We start from the raw sequence: 22,821 nt of genomic DNA on the forward strand, positions 1-22,821 counted from the left end.
ATGTGAAAGTGGATAAAATGGCAAGAGGCTGCAGCTGACTGCCAATCACTGATATTTGTAAATTATACTTAATGGCCATGTTTTGTATGTGCTTTTTAATTACTTCATATGAATTTTGCTCTCTATTTTCTATCTTGTTTCTAAATAACTCAGATGAATCACACTAAAAACAGAATTAACTATAATATAAATTTAATTATAGAGTTGTGGGTGCACCATCACTGAGACGTCCAAGAAAATATTGGACATCCAGTTTGTCTGGGATTCTGCCATAGGCAGGGGGTTGGACCAGAAGATCTCCAAGGTTCCCTTCCAACCCTAAGATTCTATTATTCAATTTAAGCTACATTTAGTTGTGTTCTATCCCTTCTATTCCTTGTAAATCTACTTTAAATGTGTGCTATTCAAACCTCAGAGACATTTATTGAATTGCAAAAGAACACATATTCTGATGTATACAGTGATACCACTTCAGATATATTCTACATATAAAATCTAACCAAGAATTACAATAGTAGTGTCCTAAAAGCAGAAAATGATGTTTCTCTGAACAATCTTTCTTGGCACATCAACTCTTACATTAATAGCTGCCATGTCAAACATAGTAGCTTGGAAATAAGAGCTTTTTTTTAAAGCTTTTTTATTATTGAAAAAATTACAAAGGGGAGGGGTTGGAAATTATAACAGCAATGTATCAATACAAGCTTCATCCCTGTGTACATGTATTGTGATATCACATGCAGATAAAAAAGGGGCAGAACTCATGGCATATGTTAACGATGCGTCCAATTTTGTAAACACCTCCAATTACTGTACAACAAAAGTAGGAATGTCAGTTTAGATTCATGGTGTCAATTAAGAACTTTTTAGCTATGCAACTTAATGTGCAATAAAATTCCAGCTTTTAATGTACCTATCAAACAAAACTCTCAAAACTACTTATAAAAACAGTTATGGAATCCTGGGGGCTTTCCATGTAACATCAGTTTTAGTGAATGGGATTTGCTAACCCAGAGAACACCAAGGAGTTAATCATTCAATTCTGAGTTACATATATTCTATTATTATTCCATTGTCATTCAATTTATAGTTTTTATTCCATTGTTACAAGGGACCATTCTTGCTAGCGGGATTATTATAGCATGGAAAAGGCATTCAAACAAGGACATTTTCTCACTGAGATAAATTGTGCAAATCTCTCTTTTTTCTGTCATACCACCCAGTGGCATTTGAAATGTCATGAACTTGTGCAAACAATTGAGGCTGGTACTTAGTAATATTGCTAATAAGTGTCATAAAGTTATATTGTTTCTGTCAAGCCCTGTATCACTTTATATATGTTTTTTCCTGATTGTTGCAAAGTTGTTTTCTCCAACTCTGGCTTTCTCCAGATATTTTAGAACAACAAATCCTAGAATTACCAATCCATTCAAAACACGAAAAGTATCTTGTTGGAAAGATTATTTTAAATACGGAGCAATTCTCATTACATTAATCCGTATGGCTTTAAAAATTAGTTTTCTCTAAATCTGTTTCTCCTAAAGAGCTTTAAAACAGTTGTCCCGCTGCTATAGAAAAACCATTTGTAGTATGGTAAGGGGCACTCGCTTGCCAGGTATGATCCCTGAAGTTAGATGGACAAATAGCTAGCCTTTTCAATACATTCTAAAGAATATATGCCTTCTTTGACATAATGCACTGTCCCAGTATTCTTTCTACAGAATGGATCTGTTCAGAGATAACAAAGTCCTACTTAGTTTTTTCTAATCCACAGGGTTTCAGTTATGTTTATTTTGTAACAAAATAGAATAACAGAGTTGAAAAGGACCTTGAAGGTCTTCTAGTCCAACCCCCTGTTCAAGCAGGAAACCCTATAACATTTCAGACAAATGGTTGCCCAGTATCTTCTTAAAAACTTCCAGTGTTGGAGCACCCACAACTTCTGGAGGCAAGTTGTTCCACTGTTTAATTGTGGCTTCATCTAATCTAGATCAAGCATTATCAAGCATTTACCTCTTTGGGCTCAATAGTTCAGAGAACTCTATACCAAATGCATCTATCATTACTTTTTTTCCATGTGCCCTTTTTTATTGATATATAAGATAAAGTAGCCGGTGTCTTATATAAAGTTCTTTCAAGATTAATTATCAGGGTAAATTCAATCGAAAGAAATTTATTTTTCTATAAGCTTGTTTAATGTCCATTAGAAATCAGAGGTAGAGAATTTTATCTTAATTCTAGAAGTATTTTGAATGACTCAAAATACTTGAAGGCTGTTCTATTTTATCACTCAAAGGTTTAAAGACAAGTGCACATAAGTAAACATATTTTTGGGGGGGGGATCAGAACAAGGATGGAGCACTCTAATCAGAAGACTAATTTAGGAAACATAAGATGCATAAACTGTTATAAAAGATGCAGTAGATGCATGATTAGGCTTATTATCCAATTATGTTCATCTCCCATAATGGATAACATTACTGAAGTGGAATCTTTTCTCTCTGCCAATAAATAAAATATAACATTTAAAATAAATTTAATACAGGATTATCAGTATCACTGGAAGTCTCACAGAAGGTACATCAACTCTGTTCTGTAGCTTCAGAATTTTACTGTAAATAATGTGCAGTGAATATAGGTTTATGGTGTTCACAGAGGAATTCAACCAGAAGAATGGGTATAGTAATAAAAGTTGTAGTGAGCAGGTGAAGCTTGTAGAATTTCAAGTACAGGTAGTCCTCAATAACTCTTTTGCTAAGAGTCACAATTGGAAATCATGTGCCTAACTTAAACATTACTTCACGTTCACTCAATAAATGAAATATCATAAGACACTTCAACAGTCATAAATGTGGGGATGTGGCAAGGCACATATACACATACATACATCCTCATAATTTGAATGATCACTAAACATAGAAGCTGAAACATGGGAGCCAGTAAGCAAAGACTACCTGTACATCCTCTTATGGTTCACATCTTGATGCCAACAAACTCAGGTCAGGAGTGAGATGGGGCCAGTGAAACAGTTAAAAGAAAAGCAATAGCAAACAATTTAATCAAAGTATAATATGCTGTTATAATATATGTTCAAAAGACATACATTTCATCTGTATTTCCTACCTGCTTATTAAGTTCTCTTTGCGACTTCAAATTTGAAAGTTTTCCCTACAAAGGGGGCGGGGGATTCTCATCAGGCTTGCTTGGCATTAGAAACTTAGAAATCAAGATTTCAAGAGGTACAAAATGTTTCTTTGGTCATTTTCCAAAAAATGGAACTTTTGGAAAATGACCAAGGAAACATTTTGTACTACTTGCAGATTTTGTACCACTTGAAATCTTAATTCCATTTATCTGAGAAATGGATGAGGAGATATATATGGGACAAATATTACTGGATTACAAACATTGCACCTGTTTGTTTCAAATTTGGTTTGTCAAATCAATTATGATAATCATAACCATAAACCATCATTACTAATCCCAATCCTTGGGTAAACACATCATGGTTAGTCAGGTTCAAACAAATAAAAAAATGTAAAGGGAAAAAGGTGCTCTGGAACCTGCTGTGATGCCCAATTGCAGTTAAAAGTTGCAGGGGTTTGCCAACAAGAGCTACATGTGCATCCAATCTTCACTTCAGACATCTTTCTCCCTTTGACTATGTCCAATTTGCCAGGTCGTCGTGGAATGGGAACTGCCAAATAGGAAATCTCAACAATTGCAGGCTGGATTGAGACGCTGAATAAAAGGGGGAGGGACCTTCGGGGTGGGAGGCTTTCTTATTCCATAGATCCCCACAAGAAGCCTTTCCCTTCAGCCCCACTGATTTCAATCCTGTTAGGAGCAAATGCGAGTGCTGGGGAGGAAGAGATGAGGAAAGATCTGTTGAGGAAACACAACTTTCCAGGAGTTCAGTGTCACAAGACAGCAGGCAGCGAGACTGGTCAGAAGGTTCCCGAGCAAGACAGAGCCCTAACCGTCTTTCCCCACACAGTCGAGCAAAGTGAAGAAACAGTCATCAGTGGGGCGGAATAACCGCGCTGGAAGCCTGTTGGAAAAGCTGCTCTAAAGTTGGCGAAGAGACAAGAGGAGTCGCGGCGCCCAGACGGTGCCGGAGCGAGATGGGCCCAGAGGCGGGCGGTGCTCAACCAGCTGCGGGGATGCCTCACTCAAAGCAAAGAAGCAGCGGCGGAACACGGGGGAGCGTTTCGCTCGAGCTTTTGCATCTTCTTCTTCGTCGTCGTCGTCAGGCGGCCAAGGCTGCGCGCGGAGGTTTGGCCAACGGGAACGTTTCCCGTCAAACGTTCCCCGAGTGGATTATAGTTCCATTCTGGTGGGCTGCGCGTGGCGGGAAACGGCCACGGCTAAGTGGAAGTCGCCCTCCGGGTGCGTCGCCGAGGGCGAAGTGAATGAGGAGGACGGGAGTTCAAAGGCTCGGAAGGCGAAATTTTCCTCGGCGTTTCCCTCAGAGAGGCGGCTGGAGTTCAAGGGGCGAGACAGAGAAAGAGCCCGAGAAACAACTGCTGCGTCGCGGCTGAGCGACCGGCGACCTCTGCTCGGCGTGGGCATGACGGCTTAGGAGGAGGAAAGTAAGGCTGGGCTCGGAAGAGAGACGCCCGTTTCGGTCCCGCCACAGTGGCTCCCCGCGCGGCACCGTAGGCCGCTCTCTCTTCTGCCCCCCGAAATGCATATAAATCTCGCGGGCCTTTTCGCTATTTTCTCTTGCAGGCTCTGGGCACGTGTCTGTGTCGAGATGGCATCCAATTAAAGGAAGGCGCGTTAAGGCGAGGTCTGCGTTTCTCGGACAAAGGTCAGCTTGCGTCGGGGTTGGGCTGCTTAGACAAAAGACCGGAGAGCCGCTTTCTTCTACCGGGAGCAACGTTTTTGGGGGTAGAGTTGCTGGGAAGTTCTGTCGAACGGGTGCTGCGGAAACCGCCCCTTTTCGGATTGCCCATTGCACGAAGCCCGATGAACGGATGTGGCGCTCCGGTTTGAGCTGGGGGAAGTTAACTAAATTCAGTTGCAGTTTCTCCAAGTAAGTGATTCTTTGACCTGTTTTAGCTTTCCCAGCTCTGCTACTTTCCCAAAACCTCGGAAAAGCTCCAAAATATACGACCCGTTTCTAAATATGGTAGCTTCCTTTCAACAGTTGCCTCTCTCAGACTTAAAAAAAAAACCTGCTATGACGGTAGAGCATTTGTTTATCACGAATTGTTTAAGCTTTCATCTGGGAGTTAGCTCATCAAAGTTACTTTTCTGACACGTGGTTATTCACACCTCTAAGGATTGCAAGAGCTGTTACTTGGCAGAGATGTCAAGCTGCTTTGATCTATATATTTTCAGTGGACCTGAACTGAGTCCATCTAGGTTAGGGGAATTGCTTGTTGCAGAATCTGCTGTTGGCTTTGAATGTTGACTCATCATACTACTATGGAAAAACAAAAAGTTGTGATTTGTTGTTAATGCCTTGTTCCACTGTAACACAGAGAGTGAAAGTCAATGCTTCTTTTTCTTTCCCTATCCTTCCTCATTTTCTTCCTCCTTTTCCCTTCCCCCTCAGTGCCCTCTTGTATTTTACAGTGCCTTATGACTTAATAAAAAATGTGATACATGAATGTTGACATGTGTATTTTAGTGAGTCTGATCAAGTGCTATGGGATAGAGCTCCATCCTGATAGTGACATTGATACTTCTGTTGCAGCTCATTTTGAGAAGCTTATTCAGAGCCTACCAAAAACTGACTTCAAGGAAGCAGCTAAACGCATTAATCTGCAAGTTGATTTGAGCAGGAGAGCAACTTCTGTAGGAATTTTTATGATCTACATATAAAGCCAGACCCTCTGATAGGACTATTGGACTGCTTCTGGAAATTAATAGAAGTACAAAATCCCTTTTAAAAGATAAAAAGAGGCTGGGTATATAGGGCCAGCTAATTATACCTCCAGAGGTAAGGATATAACCAAATTCTGACTTATATCGAGCAGTGGACCCCAAAACTGCATGTCATATTCCAGTAGAACTCTTTTCCAAATTGTATATGCTTGTCCTCAGTAACAGCCTGTACCCAATCTAGTAGTTGACTTTCTGTATGTATTGCAGAAATTGAGAAACCAACCAAATGAAAGGGCTTAACATTTCCAGTAGCATTCCTATTTCAGCTGAAATGCTTAAATCCAATGTTGATGTGCGGGGAACCCTTCTGGCACTGCTATTCCCCTTTATTGTTAAAACAATCTAATTTTTAAATGATTGGAGCACAGGCAGACTTATTTGCATCAATACAATAAATTGTGCAATAAACATAACTCCACAATTGACAAAATTATACAAAAATAAAATGTTGAAGATAAAGTTAATGTCAAGTACAGGAAATCAGGTAGTTCAAATGAATATAGTTTAATGCATGCTAATGCTCTCTACAAGAATTTCAACACTAAGGGTCAAAGCAATTTTATGGTAGATAAGAGTCAATAGAATTCAACGTGGCTGGACTTAGATTTCTTGTGGGTGCAAAGGAGCAAAAAAAATTTTAACCTAGATTTTTAACCTACTGATACTATCATATTCCCTATTTGACTTTAGAGAGCCTGAAGATTCAATATTGCTTTCAGAGCTTAGCCTGTAATTAAATAATTAAAGTTGAAGATTATGGTCTTCACTGACCAGCTAGGGATATACAAGCAATAGAGTTAATGAACAGACTTCTGTAACTGCTGTAAATAAAAATAGGTGCTGACTGGATGCTGAATTTCACTGCCTGAAGACTAGCACATTTTTTCTGAGATTGTTTTTATAGACAAGAAGTCAGGATTGTCACAGTAGCCCTGAAGCCCATTATGGTCAAATTGCTGGGTGGAGTTCAATTGGACTTGGATGCTAATTCCAATTTTGCATCATTTGAGTGCCTATATTTGAGTGCTCTGTTTCAGCCAACAAGACATATATGCCTTATGCTGTATTTTGGCTGGAGTCAGAACTACTGAGAGTTGATAGAAGAGTAACGTTTTTCATGTTCAAATACTGATGAAAAGTATAATTTTACCCATTAGTTCTAGCCAGATGTGTAACTACAACAGCCAGCTATGTTAAGACTCTGTCTGAATATTTAACAGTAATCTCTAAGCCCATATATTTCTATCTGCTCTATGCTCTCTAGTGGGCTATTCAGCAATATAACATTATGCTGCTTTCCTTGAAGATTGACAACAGCCAGAATGCATCCATTTTTCTTCCATAAGCTTTTTCATGATGAATTGTTATTTATTTATTTGTTTATTATATTTTACAGCGCTTGTCTCCCAGCAGTTCACAAATAAAAAGCATTAAACAAAACAATAAAACAGTGCAATAATAAAAACAATAAATAAGACCAAGCAGCAATCAAAACAAAACCTACACTCCCTAGAAGAGAGCTTCAGGCATCCTCATCAAAGGCCTGGGGTTTGAGACCCTCTGAAAATACCATCAGGGTGGGGGCCATCTAGATCTCATGGAGAACCTCGACATATATCAGTTTTACAATATTTCCAACACAGACACTTATGATACTTCTAGAATTCATCAGACCATTCTAATGGAAACTCTGCCTCATTTGTAAATGGGATGTTTTTATTATATTAGATTTTAAATATGTCTTATTTATGCAATGAGGCATGAAAGATGTTGGACTGTAATAAAGAATTGTCTTGTGGGACTTCTCAAGTAGCAGTTAACATTGCAAGAGCTGAGTTGTTCTTTTGAAAAAGCTGCTTGAAAAAGCTGCAGAACAAATCTAATGGGATCAATTTTTCAACCGCCTATGAATGTAGCCTAAAACATAAACAGGAGGAAAGAGTTTTTGTTTAGCCGTGGCAAATCTCTATGTATTATTCCTTCTGTTATTTTTAAGCATAAACCTGAACATGAGCATTTAATATAAATCCAATTGCACCAAGTCGAAGTCACTCCCATTCCTATTTTAAGAATCCACTTCAATCTGACTGAAGGCCTAGTTTTCAACAGTTGCTACCTTGACCAGCCTCTGAGATAGATTGTATCAGGAAACAGGCAGTGTGGATGAGATTCCATTGCTCCTCTTCGAACAGTGGTTTTGGTGATCTCTAAAATCCTGATTCCCCCCCCCTCCCTATGACATATATTTCTTACTTTACACAAAAAGTGAATTCTACTCACACGGAGGAAGCCTAAAAGGCCATTAACTTGGTTTAAACAAGGTTCAAATTGCCCCCATTAAAAATCAAATTGCCCCCCCCCCCCGGTGGGGCGTGGGGCCCACAGTGGGAACCATTGTCTTAGAACCTCCAGTGTATTTCCATTTCCCTGCATTATGGTATCCTTCTCAAACAGGCTGCCTGGGCTGAGTAATGGATGTACCCCTTAGTACTCAGTCTATTCCTACTGGATGGCTAATTCCAGAACACAGTGCTGTTGGCTCAATGCTTTGCCTCTCTCCAGTGTCTGCATGAAACTATAAAGAGATGTTTTGTTGCCTATTTTTATTTAATGGGCTGGCGGTAGGAAGGATGAAAAAACTGCTGATGTTCAAATCCATATAGCATTTGGCAAGATGGTAAGCAAAGCAATACATGAAGGAGGTTTTTCTTACGATTGCATTATTTTTCTCAACAATTTAATGTTGCTTTTGGCAAAAGGTGTAGGAAAATACGGTTTAATTATGATTATAGAAAGATGTCCAACCATTAATACATTTAACCTTAGAAATACAACAGGGTTTGAAATAGCCTAAGGCAATGAGTGAGTGATGAGACTTTTGATGATTTCCTCTTTCTCTTTATTGTAGATTATGGTAATGTTGTTCTTTTAATATATGATAAAAATCAGTCAAACAGTAGAAATAATATACTAATTTAAAATAATTTCTCAAAGTATTAGTAGTAAGTAGCTGAATCAAACAGATGCCACTTCTTTCAGCCATATCCACTAAGGCCACTAGATTGGAAGGAGATACCATAATTCTTTCCAGTAAATTTGCCAGCTAATTGTCAGTATAAATGCCATCTGAATTCAGCTCCCTGCCCCTTGTACTTCAAGAAATGCCTTCTAAATAAGAATCCGAGGTTGAAATCTTGACCATCTGGGGTCCAGCAGCATGCTATTGCTCCCAATTTATAGGGATTGTTGTTTGAAGGTTTTTCAGATTAAGAGGCCTCAGGCTTAATGAAGGTTAGTGTCTAACTCAGTTTTCTTCATACTAACAAGCAACAGTACTGTAAGTGTTATACTTTCAAAGTCCTGACTTTGCCTTGATTAATAGATAAGAGTTGAAATGTGGCTAGTACTCTGATGGATGACCACTCTCAGGGCTTCATATCAGATTATCACAATTAAACTCTTCCCAAACTGGCCCAAGAAATTTAGCATAGCAGATTTATTGCAGAAAATTAAGAAGTCAGTGCATACACATCTGTCTCTAATAACTATTCAGAATCCTTCTTTCTATAGAAGTAAAAGTTTAAATCCCAGGTCTCTCTTTTCTACCTTTATGAGTCAACAATCATATGATTGCTCATTTCCTTTTCTTTGAGCGTTTCTCCTATGTATCCTTTACAAAATGGCTGGATTTGGTGTTAGAATTAGAGATTCCTGCCTTAGCTTCAACCTTTATTCAAAGAATTGTATGTTGTCTATTATTTTACTATATGTGGTTATCTTAATGTTTGTATTCCCCCTTCCCAGTTTTGTGTGAGCCGCCCTGAGTCCCCTCAGGGAAAAGGGCGGCCTACAAATGCTAATAAACCTAAACCTAAACCTAATTCCAGAGATATAGGGTAGACTGAGAAGTAAAAAGCAGCAAAGAGGAGGAGGGAAAATGGCATTGAATACACTTCATGAGCAGCTCCTCCTTAATAAACTCAGAGAAAATAATCACATCACATTAAAACATTGTGGTTAAAAAAAAAAGAGAGAGCAAACTTTCTGTTCCATGAAGCCACCTCCCAGCAATCAATAAATTATGGAGGCCTGTTGGATCAAGGAAGGTTTCATGTAATCAAACCTTCCTAGAGAAGTGGACAGACCATAATTCTCTCTCTTGTTTTAGAGACTGACTATATATACAGTCCAAATGAAGTTCACAGATTTTTTATATTTGCTATAACCTCTGTAGGAATTCTTAACACTCTTAATATCTGACGTGAGATTCCAAAAATACCTCTTTTGCTTTCATATCTCTAACTTGGAAAAAAAAAGTATTATACCACTACTTCAGTTTAGCCTTTCTAATTAATTGCCCAATAACCTGAATGGAAAAAAACTCCCCTCATGGATTCAACAATGACTGATCCCGAATTTCCTTGGCTAGCAAGTCTCCTTGGCTAGCAGGCTCCTGCAAATCTTTGTCATTATTTTCTGGGAATATTGCCATTTGGGAAATGTCTATGGAAATTCTCAGTCATCCAGATTATGGTTGTCACAAAGGTGCTTTTTCAAAGGCAAAGTCCAGTTGCCTTCGAAAAAGCACCTTTGGGACATGCAAAAAGGATTTTTGCATTTCTGTGCTGTGTTATCCAATTTGATGTCCTTCTGTTCCAGGAAACATGGCGAGTCAATTACTTGCATATAGAGAGCTAGATATCCCTGAAACTTCCAGTGGTATCCAGAATGGGTCAAGGAAGACACTGTGCAGGATTAAATATCCGTGTCTCAGCCTTAACATCAAGATAAGGATCTTGCCTTGTTTCCACCTCAACTTTCCTAAACAGAATTTGCTGCTGATAACTGTTTATATTCCTCCCTCTATCTCTTATCCCCATACTCTAGAAATCTGTCAATAGCAGAAGTCTATAGTATCAGGCTAGAAACAGACCATGAGTTCTAATCTGGCCTTAGGCACAAAGCCAGCTGGATGACCTTGGGGTTGTCTCTTTCTCTGAGCTCTTGGAAGGAGGCAATACCAAGCCAACTCTAAAAAATACTTCAGGGATTTGTCCAGGAATTTGTCAGAGAACTGGACCAACTGCATTGTGTGCTTCTTTGGACTTCCCACGCAAGGCCCTTTTTCAGAAGACCAAGAGAACGGGGGCCCATCTCACTTCCAGGGGAAGATTATTCCATAGGGCATAAGCAGAGAAAGCTTTTGTTGGGGTTTGCAGCATACCTTTCCGCCTGATGGGTGGGCTGGGCCAATGTGATGGGGCAAAGCTGGTTCTGTAGGTAGCCTGGCCCATGAGATGTAGGGCTTTATAAGTCATAACTAGCAGTTTAAACTGGACCCAGAAGAAAACAGGTGGAGTTCACGGAGCAGAGGTGTTACATGTGCCCTTCTTTTGGTACCCAAAAGAGCTGCTCACACTGCTGCACTTCGCACTAGTTGAATCTTCCAGATACTTTTCAATATATACCAAGTCATCGAACACAGGGATAGTTTCTGGAATGAGAAAGCTTTATTGCCATAGCTGTATGAAATCTATCATACATTGTTGTGCTCATGAAGTAATCCATAATTGAATTTCACTCAAAATCTAAAGATTAAAATAGATCTTATCAATACTGTAGTTAATATTTCCCATAACTTAGAAAGCCATCCATGGAGAACAGTAGAAATGTGGCTTGTTTTGTTTTTTTTTAAATTTTCTTTCACTTGAGGAATTTTCTTCATATTGAATGAAATGCACTCAACTATCTTCTAACCCATAACACCCAGAAAATGTTCATAGGATCAATCATCAACAACCAGTCAATATCTTAAAATATCTAGCTGTCCTTCAAAGCTTTTTATGGGTATATCATCTTGATTTGTGTTACTGTTGATAAAATTATTTTAAGGGGTATGTTTATTCATTGCTTGAACCAAGAAAGATAATTTTCTGCAGAGCTTTATTTATTTGATGGCTTGCCAATGTTTGACGTAGTACACTAATTGCAATATATACTAGAATATGGTTTTAACTCAAAGATGATATTAAAAACTTCGTTTACCTCTTCTAATAACTGCATTGGCAGAGGGATAGTGAATAATCTACTCAAATTAAAATAGTAGAATTCTTTACTATAAAACCATTAACAAATTATTCCTCTGTTATTGCGAGCTCAGGTACACAAATCTATTTTGGATGGTAAAGTCCTTGGTGTTCTCTGAGTTTGACTGCTTGCTTTCAGGTATTTCATTAGACAACTGGGAAAAACCATCAGTGTGAAACAAAGTTTGCCCCCCATTTATATACAGCAGTTTGTCCTGCCAATATATGCAATATTTTGGTAGTTCCTTGATTAAGGTATTGTTTTCCGCTTAATTGTCTGCTTCTCTTGTGTTGGCTGCTATAAAGGATGTGTTTTGGACTTTTTGATTCCCTTTTAAGTTTTTATAGTCTCTTTTGGATGGATGGAATGAATGAAATCTGTTTGATTGTAATTAGATTCAACATGTATTTTTATAGACAAACATACTGAGCCACCTATAAATTAGACCAGCAACTGCTGAAAGAACTTCAATTTGAGGTAACACTGCAGATAAACACTTTGAATAGCTTTCAAAACCACAATACCAGACTTCCTGCCTGAAAATGGAGAATTGTCTTTACCACTGATTTCTCACAATATAAGCTGGCGGTTTAAGTGAATTAGCATTGGCTTAGAATACTGTACTGAAATCTCTCTGATAAATATGTTTTCATCAGAATTAAACTGCTGCCAACTATATTGACTGATTTAACCTCAGAAAGTCTGGAAACAAATAGTTTATCAAAGTTCCAAGTGAATGGGTTCACAATTTCTTCACAGTCCTCAATGCAGCCTATCACAACCCAGGTGGTTCAATTATAGCTGAATAAAGTCCAGTCTTAGACTGTTGTTGTGTGGAATATCTTAGGGCTTGATTTTCTCTCTTGTTTAACATTTACATGAGGCCATTGGGTGATGTCATACATAAACATGGAGTTGGTATGGAGTTGGCAATTATACATCTCTTCCCATCTATACCTGAGTTGCCAATTATACATCTCAGCCCCTGACTGCTCAAGTATTCTGGCTCAATGTAGGATGGGATGGAAGGAACAGACATAGACTGAAACCTAGCAAGACTGGTTGTGATTATTAAAGCATCCTAGATCTGGAACAGTGTCTCTCAACCTTGGCAATTTGAAAATGTGTAGACTTCAATTTCAAGGCATCAAGGGGAATTTAACATTCACACCTAATGGTATAATGGGTCCTCCTAAGCCAGTGATGCCGAACCTTTTGTGGCTTGTGTGTCAAAAGAGGAAAGAGCGCAGGGGGGGTTCATGCGTGGGTGTGCCACACCCATAATGCTATGCGCACGAGCCCAGCGTGCATGCGCGGTCAGCCAGTGCTCCCTCCATGTGCTTTTTTTGCCCACCCCAGGCTCCAGAGGCTTTATAGGAGCCTGGGGAGGGCGAAAACAGCCTTCCCCGTCCCCCTGGATGCCCTCTGGAGGCTTCAGGAGATTCCCTGAAGCCTCCGGAGTGCAAAAAAATGGCCCTATGGACAAACTGGAAGTTTGGGAACAAACCTCCGGTTTGCTCATAGGGCCGGTTTCAGGGGCCTTCAGGAGGCTTCCCTGAAGACTCCGGAGGGCAAAAAATGACCCTACAAGCAAACCAGAAGTCACTTTCGGTTTGTTCGTAGAGCCATTTTTTGTCTTCCAGAGCCTTCAGGGGGCCTTGTGGAGGCTTCCCTGAAGGCTCCAGAGGGCAAAAAACGACTCTACGAGCAACTCGGAAGTGACTTCAGGGAAGCCTCCTGAAGGCTCAGGAGGGCTAAAACCTGCCATATGAGCAAACTGGAAGTACATTCCCAAACTTCTGGTTTGCCCGTAGGGACGGTTGTTCATACTCTGGAGGCTTCAGGGAAGCTCTTGAAGCCTCTGGAGGGTGAAAAATGGCCTCAAAAGAAGGCCAAAGTCAGCTGGCCAGCGCGCACAGGATCCATTTCTCACACAAAGTCATCTCAGAACCCAGGAAATGTTCCTTCTCTGTCACTTCCTATAAAATATGCTCTCTCCCAAGATCCAGATGGCTCTAGCCTTATCTTGCTTTTGTGATGTTTTGAAGAGCAAATCCCCACCCACCCCAAAGCATTGGGTCAAGAGGATTTGTGAGCCTGACCACTCTTATTGTTCTGGTTGTTGAATTTGCTTCTGGTGGAATATATTTTATGGTGTATTATATTTGAGGTTTTAAAACTTTATGTTGTTTTCACTACCCTCCTGAGTAACTTACTAAATAAATAAAATCAGGTACTTTTTTAACATTTATCCTTTATTGATATAACTAATTCAATTAAAACTTTTATAATTAGTTTATCAAAGTATAAAATAACTTCCACTCTTTTTACTTTTCCATTTTTCTTTGTATTTTATACTTTGATAAACTAATAAAAAAGTTTTAATTGATATAGCTAATTAATTTCAGAACACTTGCTCCCAAAGGTAACAATTACATTTCCTTCCCATGTCCTCTGCTTAACACCAGGCACAAATAATAACTGCAAAGATGTTGGAAATGTGCAAGTAATGTCTACGTAAACTTCAGAAACCAAGAAATATGGTGGGATGAGTAATACTGCAAGTATCTTGAAAAACCAAATATAATGGAGAAGGTATAATTTCTGATTTGGAAAGACAGAAAAAGGTGAACATTTATTATCTCTCCGGTTGATAGGAAAAGCACATCGGTAGATTGTAACTGAACATGTGGAGAAATGTGTTAGTCTTTCAACCCCTAGCCAATCCTGAGCCTTCCGAATCTAACCTTATATGATATTCACTAGGTCAGTGTTTCTCAACCTTGGCAACTTGAAGATGTCCGGACTTCAACTCCCAGAATTCCCCAGCCAGCGAATGCTGGCTGGGGAATTCTGGGAGTTGAAGTCCGGACATCTTCAAGTTGCCAAGGTTGAGAAACACTGCACTAGGTGGTATTCGAAGAGCAGGGCATGGTGAAGATGCTCGCTTTCCACTTGAAAGATTGAGAGTTCAATACTAGATAGTGGCAGCAATTTCTCTCCTTGGGGGCAAAGAAAAAATATCTGCTGCAAACTTCTGATAGGCATCCACAGCAAGGGCATCCAGCCAGTAAACAGCTCCATCCAGTTGCCCTGATTCTACCCCGAATAGGGACTGCAGGATCATAAAAAGGGAGCTTACTGGGCAGGATTAGAGTAAAAGAATTGTGAGTTGAATGGACTGGTAATTTGAAATCTCATTAGCAGAGCTGTTTTTTTCAAGAGTCCCTCAATAAAATATGCTTATGAATAGTTGCCTGACCAGTCTAAATTTCCTGACACACTGTTCTTTGTAAAGCTGAGACCGCCTATCAAGGCTTTTTCTCTTCAGAGCAGCCTTAGAATTTAGAGCTTGCCAGGGCATGACAATTAATCTCTAGAAACTCAATATTTCAAAGCTAGCAGCAGAAAAGACAAAGAGCGACCAGGATTAGATAAATAATTTGTTTTGTGGATGCAAGAAGCTCTTTAATTTTTGAAGGACTTTTGTTAGCATTTTCTCTATAGTTTTCTTGACACTTCTGTAATATTAAACCACCTGACAAGGCTGTCAATAAAATTTCATTTGACTTGAATCATTGTTACATTTCTTTATCAATTGTACCTTCTATATTAACAAAGATAAATGTTACAGTTTTCAATCAACTGTCAACTGTTTGGTGACCTGATTTACCTCCAGTAGAGATATATTGGCAATACAGTTAGTGTCTGACTCAGGCATGATTGTGCTGTGTAAGGACATTGAGAAGAGTTTATAATAACTTCTTAATTTTTTTTCCAGATGACATGGTGAGAACTGAATGATTGCAGATTCACTAGCTTCTAATACATTCTTTCCAAAGTGCCTGTTGTCATGAGGTGTTCCCTGAAACGATCACTTGCAACAGCCTTTTCTCTCTGTGTGTTCCTACTCATCATGTATCTGGCTTCTTGGCACCATGAAGATCTTGTGATGGTAAGAGTAACAACACATTTGCTGAGACAGATAGACAGACAGACAAACAGACACACACACACGCACAGAGTAGCACACATGTTGCTGAGTTCTTACTCTATTAGAAGTCCCAAAATTGCTTCATAAATTTTGAGTATTTGCAAGAAACTTTTTAAACTAAATTATGTTCTCTCTTGGATGTAAGTTCTCTCTTTATTTTCATGCTGATTTGTCCACTGTTTTATAGTAAACATGAGGATAGAGATAAGCAGCCTAGAAATTAGCAGCCCTTTGTTAAAACGTTTTTGGCAGAAAATCAAGCAGAATGTCAGTGCTGATCTGAACAAAGAAATAATGATGGAATTGACAATTTGCTGCCTAGTTTTCTCCCAACACTGTCTGAGATAAGGAAAGCATAGTGTAGTGTTGTCCTGGTGTTTTTTTTTAAAGAACTGGTGTTCCATCCAGGTTGTGACCACTATGGGAAGACGGGTCTCTGTCCATTTCTTCAAAGATCGTACATACTGTACATCTATACCATTCAATTTTTTTTATCTGTTAACTCTTAAAAAACAACCACACTAAGTATTTATTACTCTAAAATGCAGTCTTTTAATTAAAACATGTGTCACAAAAATTGTGTGCATGCCTTCAAATCAGGTTTTTTACACTTGAGAACTGCATGGACAAGTCCCAGCAGTTTTCTTGGCTAGATTTTTTCAGACATAATTTACCATTGCCTGTTTTCTAGTGCTGAGTGAGAGTGACTGGCTGATTTTGTTCCTAAGATGAGACTAGAACTCAGGGCCTACCAGCTTCTAGCCTGATGCCCTAGCCACTACAACAAACCTGTTCCACAAAACGTGGGAATGCAAAAATTCAATCAGCATCTTAGTCTAGAAAGTACAGATCTAGTTGGTACTCTTAAAAATATGAATTAAATTAAATTCTAAGACACATCTACTTTCAACCTTGCCATGGCAAAAGTTTTTAGGACCAGAGGGTGAAGCAGTGGCATATATAGGAATATCTGCTTCAAAATGTATTTCCACTTCCTAAGAAGAATATTCTTTCTTCAGATACCAGATTTGCCTGATAAAGGAGACTTTTTGTAATATAGCTGCCAAATTAATATTTTATTGGCATACATACTGTGCATAGCCTTTAGGAGGCTTCCAGAGTGCTCCTGGGGGTTGGGGAGGGCAAAAATGAGCGAAAAACGGGCCATATTTTGCTTGTTTCCCCCTCCCCCCCGCCAGCTCCCAGGAGCTGTCTATAAGCCTCCTAAAGGCTATACATGCCCTTTTTTGACAAAAAACTGGCCCATTTTTTGCAAAAAATGGGCAGTTTTTGGGAGGTCTGCGGAGTGCAAAAACTTTTTTTTAATTTACCTCTTCAAAATCTTGGTGCATCTTATACTCCGAAAAATACAGTGTGTGTGTGTGTGTGTGTGTGTGTGTGTGTGTGTGTGTATGCATGAATAGGGAGGGAGGGAGGGAGGGAGGGAGGGAGAGAGAGAGAGAGAGAGAGAGAGAGAGAGAGAGAGAGAGAGAGAGAGAGAGAGAGAGAGAGAGATAATCAACCTGTAAATGAGAGACAATGCCAAGTTCCTGCTTTACTGAAATAATTTCATAGCCATAAAAAGCCACTGCACTGATTTAGTGAAAGTTATTGTCTGTTTCTGCACAGAATGATGTTCAGAAGTGGGCTCAAACAGTGGGTCTGCACCCTATTGCAACTGACTGGACCGTTTCTAGCCTCCGAATGTTTATCAATGCCACCAACACACTGAATATCTCTTATGACTACCTTGTTGGGTCGCCTCCACTCCAGAAAAGTAAGTACCAACAAAAGGCAGATCAAATACAGGTAATTCTTGACTTACAACCACAAGTGGGACCAAAATTTTCATCGTAAGTTAGTGGAGTCATAAAAGGAGTCATCACATGACCAGACCCAATTTTATAAACATTTTTACCACAGGTATTTAAGTGAATCAGCATAGATATTAAGCAAGTCACCCAGTCTTTAAGCTGTCCAGTTGATTTCATTACTGGAAGCCAGCTGGAAAGGTTACAAATAGCAATCATGTCACTGCGACCATAGTAAGTGCAAGCTGGTTACCAAGAGCCTGAATTGCGATCATGTGGTGGTGCAACAGTTGTAACTTCGAGGACTAGCTCCAAAGATAAGTGGAATTCATTTTAGGACATCAAAACAAGCAGGCCTTTGTGGTGGCTAAGATTTTTAAAGCAAAAATAAATCTCTGTTCCTACTTTTAGTCAAAAGAAAGCAATAATATTCATGCCAATTTATCTCTATAGATAGGACAACTATGCAGTTTTTTTCTGCTCACTGGTAGCCCTCATGCTGCCCACCCAGTGGGTAATAGAGCTGGTAGATCAGAATGTGTACAATGGCAGATTTTTCTTCTTCATTCCTATTTCCAAGTAAAGAAGGAATGAGGCCGTTGCTATTGCTCAGGCTCTCTTCTTATTCTCAAGAGGATGCAGTTGGCTGGTGTGTCTCATTTCCAGCTCAATGATTCATTCGACATTTTGTCTCCCCTCTCCTTTAGGAATCAGATTTTTTGGTTATAGTTAAGGAGAGGAAAGGATGCAAGCAGAGGAATAGGCGCGTACTAAAAGTTTTATGTATCCTTTTTAAGGTACATGTGATGCCTTTGAGTAAGTGTTGACTCCTGAAGTCTGCCTGGACAAGTCCCTGTAGTTTTCTTGCCAATATTTTTGGAAATGATTGCCATTGCTTCCTTCATAGAGCTGAGAGAAATTAACTACCCCAAAAGTCACCCAGCTGGTTTTGTGCCTAAGGCAAGATTAGAATCCACGGTCTCTGGTTTTTACCCTAATGCCGTGACCCATACACCCAACTGGCTTTTATATCTTTCCTACTGCCTAAGAAATATAAAAGGAAGAGGGCACAGTGTCTGATTTGAGATGGATCAGCAGTACTTCTGGATTGTGTGTCTATGCTGTGGGCACCTGGCCAAATATGCCTTTATGGAGCCATTGCCAACTGCACTGCTGATCTTCTTCCTAGTGTATTCCCGCAAGTTCAGGGTTCCCCTTTCCGGATCATTGAATGTTGCTTTGTACAGTCAGCTGCATCTCCAGAGTGCAGGCCCATAGCTTGCATATCTTTGTTGATGGTGTCTTGCCATCTCCGTTTTGGGGGTTGACGGCCATTAACCTCTAGTTGATAGGCAGTCTTGGCAACGGTGGAAGTTGCTGCTCTCAGGACATGTTCATACCAGTGGAGCCAGCCTTCTCTCATCTGCTCTATAATTGGTGCCACACAAAAAATTGTTGAATGGTCATCACAAATGATGCACTACACTGCAGTGCACCTGCATTGCTGATGGAAATGAGAAATATGCAGCTGTTGGTGTTTGGCCAGCGTCATCTTCCCCAAGTTTTTGCTCCTTCCATTATTGTACTTTTATCGTGGAGGCTATTTTTCCCTTCTCTGTTTCTGATTTGACTTTGCCAGCATATTGTAAACTCAATGAATTTTTTCAAGGCATCTTAAGGAAATGCACTGATGTTCCAGGTAGCTATAGGTTTTTCTTGCACATAATGAGCCTGTCTTGTGGAAAAGGCTGATTTAGACAATTAAATTCATTTAGCAATGCATGAACGTAATATAAGAACACAGTAAGTACATAATAAAACTTCTGTTTTTGAAAACACACGTGAAGGTAGTTATCTCTCCTTTTCTATTCATTGCCTCTACAACTGGACATGGAATTGTCTAAATATTTTAAAATCCCTAAACTAGAGTTGTTACTGCCTCTTGTAATAATTTCCATCAGTGGAAAATTATTTTACTTGTTTGTTCTAAACTTAGTAACAATCGTTTTTAATTAGTGCCCTGGGTTTCTTGTTGATTGATACATATATCAGCTACATAAGGCTGCAAATATACAGAACAAATAGCTACATGACTTGACACCCTGGATAGCAAGGTTCAAACTTACACGGTGCATACATTTTTTCTTTTCACTGCAGAGTTTCTGACATTAGGACTCTGTTCTGTCAAGCGGATGAGACAGGACTATCTCCTGAATACCCTGACATCCATCTTTGAACAATCTTCTGAAGAAGAGATGAAGGAAATGGTGGTAGTGGTACATTTAACAGATCCAGATCATAAGTGGAATTCTCAAATGGCATTGGAAATTGCCAGAAGTTTTCCTAATCAGCTCCATCAGAGAAACCTAGTGGTTATCCACACACGTCTTGAGTATTACCCTCCCTTGGAAGGTCTAAAAAGGAATTTTAATGATCCTGAGGATCGGGTGCGCTTTCGATCAAAACAGAATGTTGATTATGCTTACCTCATGAACTTTGCATCCAACCTCTCCACCTACTACCTCATGATTGAGGATGATGTCCGTTGTACCAAACACTTCCTCACAGTAATCAAAAGAAATCTGGCATCCCAGGAGGGCACCTCTTGGGTCACTCTGGAATTTTCCAAACTTGGTTACATTGCCAAGCTCTACCGTTCTACTGACCTCCCCCGGCTTACTCGATTCCTCATGCTCTTTTACCAAGAGATGCCTTGTGATTGGCTTTTTGTGCATTTTCGTCTCCTGCTTACACAAAAGGAGGAAATTCGTTTCAGGCAATCCCTTTTCCAGCACGTTGGTCACTATTCCTCCTTCCAGGGCACACTAAACAAACTGAAAGATGAAGACTTTGAAGAGGATTTCTCTGAGATCCCTGACAATCCTCCAGCAGATATAATAACCGATATTGCAACATTTCGGAATTCTATCCCCAGTAAGGCTTACAGTAGTGTGATAGGCTACTTTTGGGGTAAGGCCCCTTCTGTTGGCAACTCCTTCACGCTTATCTTTAAAAAGGCTGCCCCCATCTTCCGCATCCAGATCCATACAGGCTCTAAGGAGTTCCCAGAAAGCTATCTCCATGAAGGGCTTGTAGCATTGGGCACTAATAAATTGCAAACATTACGACCAAGGTGTGCTAATTATATCACCATTGGGCACTTTACCAAAGGAATTTTTGACAAGCAGAACCTAGAGAATAGTATCACCTCTGACACTGTTTGTGTGCAGATTTTGGTAACTAACACTCAGAGTGAGTCATTGATCATAAGTAACATAAGCATCTGGATCAAGCCTAAAGCCTGACTTCATTTGAAGGATTAGGATCTCTTGCAGTATAAGAACATTACTTGCAGATAGATCCTTTCTGGAGAGAAGACTCCAAGATGCAGTGGAAGAAGTCAGTTCTGTGTTCTCAGTCCTAATGATGATATATTTGTGTTCTATTACCTTATAACATAAGAGGCCACTAACAATGTTCTTCAAAAGATGGCTACAACTGGCATTGTCTTCTGCTTGTCAAAGACCCTCCTTTTCCAATTGAATGTTTCCAGGATTATTTTGTATCAATCTCTTTTCCCCCACAACAAGAGAGTTCTGTAGCTCTATATGAAAAAAACAGTAAGATAGGACCCGATCATGGCCTGTTAGGAACCGGACTGCATAGTGTGGTTCCTAACACAGGAACCGCAGCGAGAAGCGAGTGAAAGTGAAACTGTACTTGCATGGGATCTAGTTTGTTTTCTCCATCTCCCCCCACCCCTTCTCAGTTCTTGGAAAAATTGTCTTCCACAAAACTGGTCCCTGGTGCCAAAAAGGTTGGGGATCACTGATTTAAAGCTTGAATAGCAGAAACAGAAAGTTGTTTATGATACTACCAGCTGAACTTATTTCAGCTTCCTATCAGATAGGAAGCTGAAATAAGTTCAGCTGGTAGTATCATAAACAACTTTCTGTTTCTGCTATTCAAGCTTTAAATGATAGTTTGGAAAGATGAAGGTGATGTGATAAAAGTTCCTTGAAGCATAATGTATAACTTAAGATCTGTTAACTTCTAAATTAGACTCAAGGATCTGCTCTTTGGCTTCAGAAATAGCTTGTTCTAGCTCCATCACTGTTAGTACTTGAATTGAGGAGCCACATAAAGAAAAATGCTTGTGTTTGTGTGCAGGGATTTGTAATAAGGATTTAAATATATCTATAGGAGTAAGTAGGGCCAATGAGTCATTTCTGTAGTTTTCATCCTTGCTACACGGCCTTGCAAATGACAGGACAATAAGTGATTCAGGTGGGTAACTAACTGTTCACAGTTACATGAAGTAATTTTTACAGAAGTGCAATCTTTTTCTTAAAACTATAGGAACAATATTTTGTACATCTGAAGAAATATTTTTAGATTTTTTCTTAACAAAATGTGTGCAAACACATATTTAATGAATCTAATTTAAAATTTTGATTGCATAATATTTTACATAAAACGCTGACTGATGAATGTAATTTAAACAGCTGTCCCATAATCTAATATAGTTTTTTCCAACCTTGGTCCTCCAGAACTCATATCATTCAGATAAAAAAAGGCTTGAACCTCAGTCAAGAAAGTAACTTGAGAAAATATCTCACACAAATCCATTATTTAGTTCAGGTAGCGATAGACAAGAGGGAGAATGAAGCACATTCAGACTTGAATTCTGTTGTTATACCTTTACAATAAAATAATGCTGACCTATATGGTATTTCTGGAAACAGAGGGATTTAAAGTTTAATATATTTTGGTTTGGTTTTTTTACAGTGAATTGGTATTTAGTTGATTTGATTGATAGATAATAGATTTTATAAATGACATATTTGTTAAGAAAATGTGATGTAAAATAGTAATATACAACATACAAGTACAGGTATAGATGAAAAATGTATTTGTAGACCTGCAATGCAAGAGATTGAATTTATTAGATTTGTGTGAGATACAAGCTGTTAACTGTTAATGCCCCCAAATATATTAAACTTCAAAGCCCTCTGTTAATAGTCTCTCATTATA

The 22,821-nt window shown here is 39.2% G+C and overlaps 1 protein-coding gene across 3 annotated transcripts; it reads left to right on the top strand.

Moving 5' to 3' along the window:
- Positions 1-3,926: 3,926 nt before the first annotated feature.
- On the top strand, positions 3,927-21,636 carry LOC106543329 (alpha-1,6-mannosyl-glycoprotein 4-beta-N-acetylglucosaminyltransferase). Of its 3 annotated transcripts, XM_014059317.2 has the most exons (5): positions 3,927-4,592; positions 4,732-5,038; positions 15,764-15,937; positions 17,606-17,753; positions 19,945-21,636. In XM_014059317.2, exons 3-5 carry the CDS (start codon positions 15,836-15,838, stop codon positions 21,090-21,092), a joined length of 1,398 nt encoding a protein of 465 aa, XP_013914792.2. In that variant the 5' UTR covers positions 3,927-4,592; positions 4,732-5,038; positions 15,764-15,835; the 3' UTR covers positions 21,093-21,636. The 3 variants fall into 3 exon arrangements, with proteins under 3 accessions (XP_013914792.2, XP_013914791.2, XP_013914793.2); XM_014059316.2 differs by having other exon boundaries at positions 3,927-5,038; XM_014059318.2 differs by lacking the exons at positions 3,927-4,592; positions 4,732-5,038 and adding an exon at positions 14,434-14,609.
- The last annotated feature ends 1,185 nt before the right edge of the window (positions 21,637-22,821 follow it).

Source organism: Thamnophis sirtalis, unplaced genomic scaffold, assembly GCF_051295495.1.
Source record: "Thamnophis sirtalis isolate CommonGarterSnake01/CBP01778 unplaced genomic scaffold, rThaSir2_p1.2 scaffold_7, whole genome shotgun sequence".
In the NCBI taxonomy this organism is placed as follows: Eukaryota; Metazoa; Chordata; class Lepidosauria; order Squamata; family Natricidae; genus Thamnophis; species Thamnophis sirtalis.

Coding starts and splice junctions, on each gene's coding strand:
- LOC106543329 (XM_014059316.2), top strand. CDS start 15,836: ATGAGGTGTTCCCTGAAACGATCACTTGCAACAGCCTTTTCTCTCTGT. Junction 15,938..17,605: donor ACCATGAAGATCTTGTGATG/GTAAGAGTAACA, acceptor GTTTCTGCACAG/AATGATGTTCAGAAGTGGGC. Junction 17,754..19,944: donor GTCGCCTCCACTCCAGAAAA/GTAAGTACCAAC, acceptor TTTTCACTGCAG/AGTTTCTGACATTAGGACTC.